This window comes from Pundamilia nyererei, unplaced genomic scaffold (assembly GCF_000239375.1).
Source record: "Pundamilia nyererei isolate P.nyererei 1_Seehausen unplaced genomic scaffold, PunNye1.0 scaffold00138, whole genome shotgun sequence".
Lineage (NCBI taxonomy): Eukaryota > Metazoa > Chordata > Actinopteri > Cichliformes > Cichlidae > Pundamilia > Pundamilia nyererei.
In genome coordinates this window covers 669,486-684,303 of record NW_005187539.1, presented here as the reverse complement: position 1 = coordinate 684,303, position 14,818 = coordinate 669,486, and the positions used below count along the sequence as shown (strand labels likewise).

Here is a 14,818-nt window from a genome sequence, read left to right as displayed (position 1 = left end):
AGAGAAAGCAGTTTATATTTCAAAGCATTAATCTGTTTACTTTCAAAAGTAAGTGTAGAGTCAATCCTGCCAGGTCATTGTTAGAAAACAGCATTCCCTGCTGTAGAAAGGCTTTCCATGGAACGTTGTCTTTGCTCTTCCTAAAAGCAGCTTGACGATATTTTGGTTATCCATCTATTTCCTGTATCTTCAAGGACTTCCTGTATGTGAAACCGATGAATAAAACTGTGAGATTAATGACATTTGCCCAAGAATCTTTTGTGTGCACTTGCTTCTTGCTCCTGTTGACTTTTATTTTGTTTCGTGTTGTTTACTTTCTTTTTATGCATTATTCACAGATGATGCTTGAAAAGAAGATAACATGATACAGAAATATATAATAAAATTAAAGAAAAAGAAAGCAGAACTACACCAGCAAGACTTATTTATGTTTTTGGTGGGTTTTTTTGTATTATCCTTGTTAAATGTTGTAGGTAGAATGAATGGTGACTGGAACAGTATAACTACAGGGCTTATTTTCTCACTTGATAAGTGAAAATGAGCTCTAACTGTTAAACCACATTATCAAAATTGCATTTTCTCATTGCTCTGACATGACCTAAGCGACAAAGCAGGTGTAAGCATGAAAAATGCATTTGACCCCAAAACACTTCTACAATTCACACTGAACCCCTTCCCAGGTGGTTGGACCTACTCTAGCACATAGTTCCCCGGGTATGACATAACACGAAACACTTACCCAATGAAGATGGCCGTTGTGCTATTACAATAATCAGCTACGTTCACTCACAAGGGAGTTTCTGTGAAAGTGAGGAAAACCAACTTTACATTGTCTTAATTCCCTGTGACGAAAATGAAAACACAAATGCACTGTGTCATCCACATTCCATGTAAGACACAAATTATTCGACATAATGATTATCGTGGCTGAAACGATGATAAAAGTTCTGTTCCAATCATCCAAATGTTACCATAAAAAGAGGATTTGGGTTGGTTTGCACTGCATGCATGGTATGTTGTGTCTCCTTGGAATACGTTGTAACCTTTATTTTAGCTCAGACAGATAGGTAACATCCAACATTTATATCCATTTATGGCTGAAAAGTTTATACAAACCTGGAATTGAAATGCTGTTCAGTCACCCTTAGTTTACTCTCTGTATGTTCTTGGTGACTTTGTGGTGCTGTTGGTTTTGTGGCCTTTTTGCACATACTTTTGTTTTGACTTATGTGACATAAGTCAGCAAGAAAACACTTAAACTATGTGAGAGTAATGTGAAAGGCATGTGGGTATTTTACAGTGGGTGGCACGCAGCCTTGTTTGCTATGTAGAAAAGTGAAAGTAATTGATGTGTGTGTGTGGGTCTAATATTTCCTGGTAGTCTACAGCACGGATTTCTAACTTATTTTAGTCAAAGTGCAACCTAATTTCAGCTTAAGTGGGTAAGCTCAGTAAAAACATTCTGTAATTGTTTATATTTAATCATTTAATAAGTAAATATTATTACACGTCCAAATATTCTCTTCTGGACATGAAGTAAAACTTTGAGAACTATTCAGCTCAGCCACAGGTAAGGTTTTTTTTTTTAATTTTGCTCACATTTTTAAAAACCTTAAAAACCATTAAAAAACACATTTCTATAACTTTACAACAAGGGGTATTACTTCTTACTTAATCATTTTTCTTATTTCCTGAGAGTAATTTATAACACTAATGATGAGCAGGTGAGGTCTTTTGAGATAAGTGTGATTTCGTTGGCTGTACATGTACATTATATTTTACAGATCACACCGTAAAGTAATAAAACATTGAAAACATATTTGACACCTTTAAGAATTAAATCACTGGACTAGATCTATAAATACGTTCTGTGTCTTTCAGTTTCAGCACCACCACAAAAGGACCGGTGGTACATGTTATTGATTAACAGGAGTAATTAAGGTTTATTCTGCAATTTTTACACTTTGCCAAACCATCAAGTGGACCAAACGGGACCCTGTGGCGAACCGGTACGAGCCCGCAGGCCGTATGTTTGGCAGCCCTTGTCTATGGGTTTGATTGACAGCTCGGTCTGTTTCTCCTGCTGCGCGTTCACGAGACATACACAACTTTGTTCCATGGAGACTACTGTATGCGCGTGATTTAACGGGAAATCAACGTTTTCGTTTCTTTTCTCATTTTTCTTTTAAGAAAACGTAATAACCGCTGAAGTCTGACCTGAAAAAAAAATTCAGGGGAAGCATTTCTCTCCTTCCTTTTTAGGGTTTGAGTTGGCTGGGAAAACTAACTTCAAACAGCTAGCAGGCGAGTGGAGTTAGCTGTAGCTAAGCTAAGCGCTGCTCGGCACACAGTAGTGAAAGACAGCCAAGGGTGCTGTGCTCAAAGAAGACGGGTCATTCATGGATAGTGTGGGACCAGGCGCTTTAAAAGGCAAGTACACAAAACCGACGAGCGTCACATGAAGCTAATCGTGACTTTAGTGGAGACGTTAATTGACCTGATAAGTTTCTGTTAACGTTATTTACCTTAACGACCACCGGTACGCTGGTGTGGGTGGGTTGTTATTATTGTTATTACAGTTAAATGGACCGTAATGGAGTCGCTGTGTGTGCGAACTTGTGCAGAAATGCACAAGAAAGCATGCACATAAATGGGGAAAAACCGGCTGTATTTGCTGCATTTGTGATGACAGCCTGTAGTGATTGCAAGTTAACATCCGCTTTCAGCGCACTGCTGAACGCCTTCTGTACAAAAGCTGCCACTGTTCACGTTGCTGTTGTTACTACTGTCATGCTGTCTAATTATGCTAATCGCTGTGGTTTCTCTCCACAGAGCACAATGCACGGAGAAAACCCCTCTCTCTGTAGGAACCTGTCAGCTATCTGCACCGAGAGATGATACGGCGTGATTTGGTGTAAATGTTACATCGAGGCAATAGGCCAGGCAGGAAATTGGGAGTACGGCTGAAACATACGGCTTTGTTACCCAGCAGCTCGTCAGCTTGTGTGTGTGTGAGAGAGAGAAAGGGAGCGTGTGTGTGTGCTCGAAGTGCCTATGGCGGAGTTTGAAGAGGACGGCAGCCTGCCTCCATTGAATCCCGACGATACTGCCGTGCCCAGCGACAACGCAGCTGGTAAGACGCATTGCGAAGTGTCGGTCTTGAATGGAGACTGTGGGATATCTGAAAATATGGTCGGCTCGGGATCCCTCGTCGCACCTGGCAGCCAAACCGGGGTGGACAACGCCAACACCTCTGCCGGTCTGGACACCAAATCTGAAATACCACGCAGGAGCAGCATTATCAAGGTAAACACTGAAGTTCAAGCCTCTGTGTTATACCATTCATTCTGGTGAGCCAGTGTGTTGCACATCTACGCAGGACACTGGATGTTGGAAGTTACTGTGCAGTCTCTTCTGTGTACATCTTTGGTTTTGTGCACCATGATTGCTGTGAAATTTTCACACAATATGAGCCAGTAATAGGAAGCACATCCTGTACTTTAAATATAATGTCTATAGCAGAGTGTATTGTTGACTTTAGCTTGTATGTCAAGAAATTCTGGCTACTAAAGCACTTGTGCCTGAAGAGCCACGATACAGTTACCAGAAGGGAAGAAACAGACGTTTAGGTGAAGCATGTGGTTCAAAGTAATATGCTGTCTGTGCTAATTTAGGAGGGAAAACTAATGTGCGCAATAACAGAGATTAAATTGGAGAACAACAAATACCCGTAAATGACTGATGTAAAGTGGGGATGAGAGAGTGGAAGGGTAATGATAGTAGCTGGTGCTCTTAATAAAATGTTATGCACGACTAAAAATGTTTTATGTTTCCCTAGTGCTGTCTGATTATGGCAGATCAGACAGATTATTGTAATCATAGTAGTTACTCAGTGTCACTTACTGACTTTGGGAGCATCTTTCATTGCTTGAGGTTAAAAACATGTCTTTACAACAATGAACTATCTTGAACTTACTTCAACCAAACATGCCTCAGCTTGGCAGCTAGTGAATTTGGGCTTGCACCAAAGCGCTTCCAAACTTACCTGAAAATCACTAATTACTAATCCTGTTTTATTTTTCAGTACATCTGGTGGTACACAGCAACAACAACAAAAAAGTTGATAGTTAATTCACTGAACCTCATTTTCCAAAATATAAACAAATCGTTTTGCCTCAGTCTGCTGAGGCTGTCAATCAGAGAGGTCTTTTGTGTGTGACTGCTTTAACATTACGAATCATAAAACAGTCAGCTCCTCCAGTGTTGTCAGGATGCATGTCGAGCTACGCCTGACAAGAAGAACATTCCTGCATTGTTTGCGTGGCTTGTTGTAATCAAAAAGTTCTGCACTTCCACTCGTAGAAAACAAAAACCATACCCGATTTGAATTTCTTCATTCTATTCTTTATAGTCGTCTACTTGCGCACCTCTGGTCCACTTCCAACTACCAGCGCTGCCACCGTTTCCAACTGGAAGGAGTTGTAGAGCAGAATATACCAAAGCCAATCTTCTCAAGCTGTGCAAAGAGCGGCTTGAGAAGGCTGGGTTTGCATTTTCAACCACTTCTCACATTTTATCTGTAAATTCATTTGTAAAGCAACCACTGAATTGTCTGATTAGAAATGATCTGCAACTTATGCACCATAAATCAAATTCATCATGCTGAATTTCTGTGTATGATCGACATGTTTTTGAACCCCCCACCCCCGCCAAAAAAAGAGAAACGTCACTGTTTCCTTAAGGCATGTTTTTTGCCAGAAAAATCCTGCACCTATGCACCAATTTTAAGATTAGTCCTGCACACTGTTATCATAGTATTTATAATGTAGAAGGTAACACGAGAAAATGCTGCTGGGAGAGAGCCATGTGGTCAGCGAGAGTCTGCGAGCAAGACTTAACATGTTCCAGGTGCTGATTCTGAATACTAATATGGCTGCTGAAATGCACAAGTGTGCATGTTTCTGCGAGGTATGCAAATACTAAACATTTGACACATACAGAGGTCTAATCTGCTGGTTCGTAATTTGATTTTGGTTCTCAGTCTAAAGCTTTGTCTTTTGGTTTAGTCACCTCATGGGTGTAGATGTTGTGAATATTGCTTAAGGGTATCAAAGATGATGACACTTCCTCACGTTGCACATTATGTCGAAAGCCCCAAGACATTTTCTTTAGCTAATGTCAGCAGCTCTGTAATGTAAATTTTCCCACTGCTACTGTCGTTGTCACAATGTGAGTCACAAGACTGCACTGGAGATGCTGTCTAGACTGAACAAACTGCTCACTACTCTGTTCTTCACATTATTTATACTGTCTGCCTGGTAAACGTTAACCTAGCAGAGACTCAAAATGGCTCCCAAAAGATCTCAGAAATGTGTGCCTTTTTAATTAAAATGCGTGTTTACGTTTGGCTTCTAGAGGTCAGTAAATTAGCTGTTAGACCAGGGATTTTATTTCCTCAGGGGCCTGCCAGATTTAAAATGCATGAGCCATGTGAGGAATTTATTCAGAGGCACCTATCAGAGAGCAGCGTGCTTTTGAGTGAAGTCTGTGTCCTAATTGTGCATTAACACAAAATGAGCACCCAGTTTTCGATCTGTGATGTTATACCTGAGGAAAGTTCCTCTGCTCTGGATGCAGGGCAGGGTTCAGGTGCTCACATTTTTGCCAACAGGTTCAGCAAGGAGGCAAATTCTTGGAAAATTGCAGCTGCTGAGCTTTGATGTTACCTGATGATTGACGGGGATAATATCGACATCAATCAATGGTGCAAAATTCCAAGTAATCTCTCACTATGCAAGAGTCCGTCTTAGTTCCCGAGAGATCTGAAGGCACGTGTTAAGAAATGCCCTGAATTCAGACACGTTTATTTAAATGTAATAGATATGAAAAGATTTCTGACTTTTTCTCTAAGATATTTTTGATTGAACTGAGAACATTTTGTCCAAGGAGAGGCAGAGATCGATGCTCTTCATGCAACTGTCCAATTTTAGTTAACTGGTCCAGCGATTTCCACATGATGGTGCAGTGCCAGGCTATCCATGCAGATGAGAAATCCTTCTTAAATGCTCAATGACCTAAATTCAATAACCGCCATATCAGATTGTATAACAGTAGCCTTCATGACAAAGCATAATGAAATATGTGAAATGTACCTCAGGTAGTTTGAAATGGTTTTGTGGCATTTCCTTAGCAACACAGTACGCAGATGGATAAATATCTAGTGAATCACAGCAGAGACAACTTACGACAAGTTGGAGACAAAACATATGTCACAGTAGGCCGCCATTAGGAGAAGTCAGTTGGGTAAAAAGATTTGTGTTCATACAGGAAGTGAAAATATTAATCAGCAATGGGTTAAAAAAATTAAGAGAAAACCCCCACTAACAATAAAGCTAACTAAAGTGGAATTTATTTTCCAAATTTCCCTTTTTTAAAGCTGAAATTATAAAAAAAACCAAAAACAATTTAAGTTGCATACGTAAATGTGTCTGTGAATGGAAAATAAAACTGCAACATGCTAATCATTCACTGTTCCACTTGCGTGATGACTAAACTCTCTCTGAATATCCTGAGGAATACATCCAGTAAATCAAGAATGCAGCAAGCTGTGCCCTTGACTACAAGGAAATCCTTTCTTGCAGGTATTTGTTTTTGTTCCTGATAGGTATGACTGATCAAGTAATGCACTGAGATGTTGGTGGCGAAGGAGTAGGCCAGCGTTTACGAGACGGCTTGTTTCACACAATCACTTCTTGTTAAACTCTTTCTCTGAAGCGATGGGAGGATGTGGTTGGAACATCACCCACCATGGTGTCATAGTAACAGCTTGTAGTACCTCTGTGCTTAACAACTTGAATTCTAGAAAGGTTTCTGTTTCACATAATTAGTGTGGGTGTGTATACATGTGTGTGGTTAAGAGTTACAAGCCAGTGCACATTTAAAGCTGCATGGTTGGGGCCGTTCTTCCTAAATTACATACTGAGTCAAGCCAAAGTCCTTGGGTGACAAAATTACACCATTTGTTGAGCTTTTAATTTGGTGGTTGCTGAATAATGCTATACTCCACCCCAAATCTACGCTCAGACTGTCGCTCATCATCCCAGTGACAGAGAACTTTCATGTGCCAGGACCTCTATGGCAGCGGTCCCCAACCTTTTTTGCGCCACGGACCGGTTTATGCCCGACATTATTTTCACGGACCGGCCTTTAAGGTGTCGCGGATAAATACAACAAAATAAAACTAGTACCGGTACCGAAAAAAAGAAGATTTATTCATAACACACGTGAAAAGACCCAGGAAAACCGAGTTAACGATAAAAACGATAACAAAATAACGCTGAAAACCGATAAAAACCCTGAAAAAAATACATTTCACACCTGAGCCTCAACTCTCGCGGCCCGGTACCAAACGACTCACGGACCGGTACCGGTCCGAGGCCCGGGGGTTGGGGACCGCTGCTCTAGAGAACCGGAGAGGGTTTGTGATGGATTTGTTGACTAGACCAGGAGTTGGCAACCTTTAAGTTTATTGGACTAACAAAATTCCGTGTGGAGCCACAAAATATGTCTGAACCTTGTAATAAAAATAGAATGTTACCAAACCTGACTACTGTTCAGTGGGCTGTTTATGATTGTTGGTACCTCAACTTAGCATTGTCATTTTTATAGTTTTGTTCATTTAACTTTTTGCCTGTAGATGAATTGGGGATTGCAGGCTGGCAGAGTTGTATGTGGGTTCAGAGTTACGAGTTCACAACCTCTGAACTAAATTTTTCAACTCTGATACCATTAGTTAAACTGATCTTGCCTGTTTTTCATAATGCCAGTTAACATCTGCGTCTCAGATGTTATCCAGCTCCCTGTTACTAATCAGGGCTGCAGCATCCCTTACACTGTGATGAGAAGTTGCAAACAGTTCAGGTAAAAAGTAAGACGGATGACAGTCCTGCTAATGGTGCAGTTTTGCAGTGTGTTGCTCTAGAAAGACAGTAGTCATGTTTAAAATGATTGTTTTTTTTCTTCTTCTTCTTCTTTTTTTTTAAATGGATAAAAGTTAAGACGTATGAAGCTAGATGGTAGGACCTTATTTTACATAATGTTGACAAAAGCTGGTGCATCAATGAATTTATTGGTTAATCTGAACTAACACATTTTGTCATCAAAGTCAGAGAGTAGCACAAACTAACCCATTGAGGAACCTATAGATAAACATGTCTCATTTTTAGCAAAGTAAATTCCTGTTTTTTCCAGTGGAGCCTCATGCTGATGCAGGGAAAATATTCTACATATATTGTATACTTAAACTATATTATTTATTTCTTGTAGACAGCTTAAATTGGTTTTGCTGCCGTCCATGTCAACGCTCGATCATGCCTTCAGTTTCTGTGCAGGTCGGTGCTTCTTTCTGCTTGGGGCTGGCTTTCTACCTGGTAAGATCAGTGGATCTGTGCCTCACACAGCCCCAGAGTGGAAGGAAGAAAAAACTATCACAGACTGAAACGAGGTAGTTTACCCAGTCAAGGGTAAACTACCATTGCTCTAGCACAAGTCTGTTCTAATACAGTTGTTAAAAATGGCAGCTATTGTTTAATAAAGAAACCAACTGTTTAAATATTATCTAGATATTTACCAGAGTTTTGTTTGTGACATTTCGCATAGTTGCTTTTGTTGAAAATACTGAAACATAAAATGTCAATATGAATTTGGTCTGTAAAGCCTAGCCGTAGCTGAACGCAATGGAAAAACATGAAAAGTCACTCGTGCAGTGGAAAATAATGCAGCAGGAGAGATTAGAGTTATTTTTAGGTTATAGGTTTTCTTAATAATTGGAAACAGTTTTTGCTGTTATGATTTCATTGTCCGGTGGCCACATCCTCTTTATGAAAGATGAAGTTTCTTTTTATAGTGATGTTTCAAACCCTCTGAAGGTTTGAAGGGATTTGAGAAAAGAAACACTTTCAGATAAAATGTACTTACTTGTAGCTACATGTAATACTTGTAGTTATGTGTCTTTGTGCTATAAAAAACCTAAATAACTTGGAAAATGAAGCCAGTGAACCTTTTTTTTTAAAGGTTAAAAATCCAGTAATCTGTAGCTGTCCTGGTTTACATATTGAAGTGGACGCAGTGACGTGGTGGTAGGTTTCATCTTTAAACGATTGCGACATAAAATTCATAATAGTGGTTTATATATAACAAAGAGTGAGGAGACCCTCAATGACACCAAAACAAAATGTTTGAGGGCATTTCATCTGCATTGTCCCCCCTTTTTATTGGGCTTGAGTGCTGTAAAAAAATTTAGGCACTGGTTCTTGTGATTGTAGTGAAAACACTCTGTATACCTGGTTTGGAAGGTTGTGTCTTCACAGATGTATGCGCACATTCAGTAACAACTCTTCTTTGACAGCTTGAAATTTAAAACAAAAAGTTTATTTCTGCTGCTCCCAGTTTATCTACTGGGATATGGCTACTACTTTGACCAGTCCATTTTCTTTTTTTCTTTTTTTTTAAGCATTCACCTGTGAAGCTTTTGGGTGGCAGTGCATCTCGTAGCTACACTTTTCTTACCCCTATGTCCCACCTCAGATCCTTTCGATTAAGTTGAATCACTCCATTACTTTGCTTTATAAACAACAGTTTTTTTCACAGCTCTGGTATGAGAAGAACACAAACTGTGATGTCCTTCTGTTAAAAGGGAAAACAATATGGCATTAATTATGGCGGACCAGCCGTGCTGTGAGTCCAAACAAGTTACGTCATGGTGATCTTCATCATTGTATCAGATTGCTGACTTAGTTTCAGTGGCAACTCATACAGGGGTGCTTTTCCATTTTTAAAGATCTACATTTACACAAACGCTTTACATTACGTCGATGCAGAACACTGAATGTTTTCTAGCAGTGGTTGGGTGTGTAAAAGCAGACTGCTTGGAGAGAGTTTCCTCCTTATAGTGATGAGCACAGACTGTATATAAAAGATGAATGTAGCCACTGTGATGTCACCCATCAGTTTTGGTCTCTGCCATGTTGGTTTTTGGAGGCAAAAGATAACATATTTGACCATGAGCTCAACATAATAGCTAAGGTTAGGTACCATAAAGCAGCGGTCCCCGAGCCCCGGGCCACGAGTCGCTTGGTATCGGGCGAGAGTTGAAGCTCAGGTGTGAAATGTATGGTTTTCAGGGTTTTTATCGTTATTTTTTTAAAATCGTTTTTATCGTTAACTCTGTTTCCCTGGGTCTTTTCCCGTGTGTTATGAATGAATCTTCTTTTTTGGGTACCAGTACTGGTTTTATTTTGTTGTATTTATCCGCAACACCTTAAAGGCATAAACCGGTCCGTAGCACAAAAAAGGTTGGGGACCGCTAGCATAAAGTGTACAGATGTAATGCACACACATAAATATCAGGTAATTAGTATTAAGTACCAGACTATTAAAATACTAGAATTTCACTTCACAAAACTGAAACACAACTTGTTGGATAATACTGGTGTTATCACACGCTATTTAACAGATAATACTAGCACTCTCCTGCTGTTTCTTCTCAGCTCCTGGTATGCAATGCACATGCTACATTATGCACACCTTTTAAGATTTCAAGATCAGGTTTTATACAACTTGAAGACTGAGGCATCATTCAATGTCAGTCTTAGCTGGTAAATTCTCTGAATACTTGGCTTGTAGTGTTGTGAAAGTATTTCCTTGAGTCGAATATCGATAGATATAGATTAAGGATGCTCTTATTATACCTGCTGTAACATACTGCAGTCATCAGTGTTTACCATGTTTATTAATAGCTTTTGAGCACTGGTGTTTCCCTTCTACACTCTAATTAACTGTGCTATATAATTACTGTTGAATGCACAGCCATACGTTCTTCCATGTGAGTACTCACACTGGAATGTGTAAGTGTACAGTCACTGCTTGTCCTATTTTAAACGCCCAGAGAGAAATAAGTATGAAAATTAATTAGGGAAATGCAGTGTGAAAAAGAGTCTCAACAAACTTACTAGTCCCCGAGCAAGAAACCAACTGATATAATCCTTAAATTCTGCAGTTTAGAAAAAAAAGAAAGACAAAAGGTCTGAAGTCCTGTTTAGGGCATGATTGAGTAAAGCGGGTGGCGAAACGCTTTCCTTTTTAAATATGATGTTGCAAGTGGTGGTGTTATTGCTGTTGCATTGTCACTTTAATTATGCATGCTACTATGTACTACTGAAATGTTACGACAGACGGGCCCATCATCATTTAGCCTGAATCTGCCAAGAAGAGATTTTTCTCAAATGGAATCTGAATTTATTCTTCTTCTTCAAAAAGTTACTTGAATAATGCGGTGTGCGTGCTGGAGTCTTATCCATTTGTCTGAACTAGTGCCGCTGGCAGCTGATTGTATAATTTATTGATGGTTTTTTGACAGCTGTCCTTGATGTCCTGCTGTGCGTCACACATCTAGCTGTTGTGTTTACGTATGCAAGGCAACTTGCAGAAGCACTTACCGGAATCACTGCCTATTAATTTACCAGGTCGGGTGTCACTGATTTACACAAATGCTGTTTGCTTCACCAAGTTATTTCAGGGGTAGCTCAAAAAACTTGGCATCAAATACATTTCTACCACATTAACGGCAGAAGTCCTTCTATGCCCTTGTAATGGATGGCATTAATTTTATACTTTAATATGCAGTCAAGCATATTTTTCACAAACACATTTACACAGGATGATAGGTAGTCCTGTGAAAATTAAGTACACCCCATGGCTCAGTAGCTTGTATAGCCACGTTTGGCAGAACTAAACTGAAGTTTTGTGGACATTTGTTAATGCACAGCTCTCTTCATTTCAGTTGAGATGAGGTCTGGACTTGGCTCACATGCAACCTAAAGGCAAGCTAAGCTGTGCTGCTATGTTCTTTTTAGAGAGAAAGACTTTTTCCTGGCAAAGGAGCCATATTTTCTGTCAGTCTTTTTCTAACTGTAACTGTTATTAACCTTAACTTTTTACATGCATGCATGAGGCCCGTAGAGGCCCGAAGAGCTCTTGAGTTTGAACGTTCTGACCTTGAGGTGAATTTGCTCTGAGGTCTTCTTCTAGGAAGATTTTGGCAGCGTGTTAAAACACACCAGAATGCCCCAGACCAACAAACTGCCAAAACCCCTGGTCACTCTTGCTGTTGACTGATTGTATTTGATTAGCTGCACCTGGCTGCTACTTGGCTTCTTAATTTCTATGGAAGCGTAAGACGGCGCTTTTCATTAAAAAACAAAACAAAAAAACACTTGCTATCTGAATTAACAGGACATCTTAAAATCCTAAAAGAGCTTATGTTGACTTTAAAGCTTGATTTCATTGTTAATGATGGGTCACATGATTTTTTCTTTTGTAAATATAGTTTTCTTTTGAAATATTGGGATATACTTGTGCCTTTGTCTCTTGAGTCAACATCATTGGTCACCACGTAGACTCTGTGGATGAATTTTGAGTGAATTACCCCTAAGTGTATTAAGGGTTTGCTCTTTATTGCTTATGAAATCAAGGTTTCAGGGCATTAGAGGCTTTCTGGGATTTTAACATGTCTTGTTCATTCAGAAAAAATGGAGTAATAAAATTTGAGTTTTCTTAGAATTTTTGAGATAATTGTTTCATTAATTCAGGAAAACAAGGCTGCTTTTGTCAAGTGAAAGCACTGTGTCTCTGTAATATATTAATTTAATTTCAAATGATTCAATAATGAAAAAAATCCTCAGATAAATTGATTATGAATACCGTTTTTGCAGCACTGCTATAGACTTCATGCTTTATTTTCTGTTGTCCCATTAGTTCTTTTAACGTGGATCGCTTTGGGTAACTGTAACTTCTACACAGTAAATATTTAATACTCACATAAAAATAAACTGTGAGAAGATATTAATGTGTATATTATCTCCAGCTCTGTTTACACTGAGTCTTCTGTTATTGTAATTAGATCACATTTAGTGTTTATGTTGACTTTATAAACTGGGAAGCTTTGTGTGATTAAAATCACAAACTAATATCCTGCCTGCAGGGACCTTTAACAGCTGTTCTCTGGGAGTGTTTATCAATAACATTGTTCTTGAGTTCTGATCACTTTCACTTTGAGTTATGTTACTGATGTTAGTATGACAATAACATTAATAGAAAAGTAGTGCATTAATATGTTGGATTGATTCTGCATATTAACCTTTTGTAGTCCTTTTAGAAATGAAACAAAGTTAGTCAGGTCTCTGTTTTTCTCAGTGCCTTCTGTTCAGCCTTAAGAGAGTCCACGGATGAATCAGTTCAGCTGTTGTGATGGTAATACGACTCCTGAAGGTGGAAATATGATGCAGTCTCCAGCTAACGGATGGTGTCAATTTTGCTTGCATCGCGCTGCCTCATCATGGACGCCTTATCAGATGCTGAGAATGTGCCACTGCTTTTCAGTCTTTTTTTTTTTTATACTGAACTCTGACATGACAGTTTTGCTTCATATTGCCTGGTGGAGTTCTTACCAAAATGTGAAATGCAGTGTTGACCTGCCATCAATAATGCGAGAATTTCTCAATGTTTCACAGTTTTACAGTCTACTTGGAGCTGTAACATTGCAAGACTTGTCTATAAGTGGTGTAAAGAGCCAAACAAAATTGCCAGTTTTTCAATCTGAAATCATAGTTAATCCCAGGCTTCACTGCACGTCTTTGCCCTGCTTTGCTTCGCCACATTTCCTGCTTCCTCTTCTGCTTGACCATCTCAGATTTGCCTCAAAATGTATGGTCAAAAGTTTGGATATATAATGATATGTTGATAATGATAATATGGATAATCAATAATGATTGCTGTGAATTTTTAGCTTCATATATCAAATACTTTTAAAGATTTATTTATTCATTTTTTTTAAACGACCTGTCAACCCACTTCCAACATTTTTGTCGAGCTAGTTTTACTTGCTGCTCTGCTGGACCTGACATGCAGTTCTGCAGTTGTGAATGGTTGTGTTGAAGTTATTCTACAGCTGGAGGAACTGACTGGAGAGTTCCTCACAGAGTATATAATGATATATTTATGGAGCCTCGTGTGGAGCTTCTTGTGAATTTTTCCCCTACAGCCAATACTACCACAGATAAAATTGCAGTGAATCCTCTGAAGGCTTACCTTCCCAAACCTTACATATCCTGCAGAAAAGTCTAACTTTACGTTGTTTTTTATATTTGTCGGTTAAAATGTGTTTGTTTGTTTGTTTTTTCTTTTTGTCTTTTTCCCCAATTGCCAAGACTTCGGAGAACAAACAAACGGGTTGTCTGTGGTACTTAAAACAAAAAGGGGTACCGAGAAGGTCTGACATCCAACTTTGGCACCTAAAGGTTCAACGCAAATGCACTCATTTGCTCGCTAACTTTGTCTTACCTGCAATAAAATTTGCAGCAGATTAACTGAGTATTCTAGCAGACTTGTCGGTCTCCATGTACAATGTTTTCCCTGCATAGAAAAATATATGGTGCCTTCCAAAAAGGCCAAGTAATGACGGAGAAAAATCAGCTGCATGGTCGACTGAACAGTTAGTTAGTTACTTACAGTTAGTACAGTTAGTTACTAGTTCAGTTGTTCTTGGATGCTGTCTTAGCTTTTTAAAACAAACATCATGGACACTACTTGGCTAACAACTTGTCATTTCCAAGCTGTTGTCCAGTGAGCATTGCCTTCTCCTTTCTGACTATAGTGGGGACCTTAATTGACAAAATGAATTTTATGTTGTATAGAGTGAGACTTCAAACTTGTTATTGAGGCAACAAATGCGATTGGAAAATATTTAATTAATCAATTAATT

The 14,818-nt window shown here is 39.0% G+C and overlaps 1 protein-coding gene across 1 annotated transcript in view; it reads left to right on the top strand.

The window, feature by feature from the left end:
* Positions 1–2,710: 2,710 nt before the first annotated feature.
* Positions 2,711–14,818, top strand: part of plcl2 (phospholipase C like 2) — a 38,159-nt gene continuing 26,051 nt past the window's right edge. Inside the window, exon 1 of the mRNA XM_013913592.1 lies at positions 2,711–3,306. Within this exon, the coding sequence (XP_013769046.1) occupies positions 3,055–3,306 (252 nt within the window). The 5' untranslated portion in view covers positions 2,711–3,054. The remainder of the gene's footprint in view (positions 3,307–14,818) is intronic.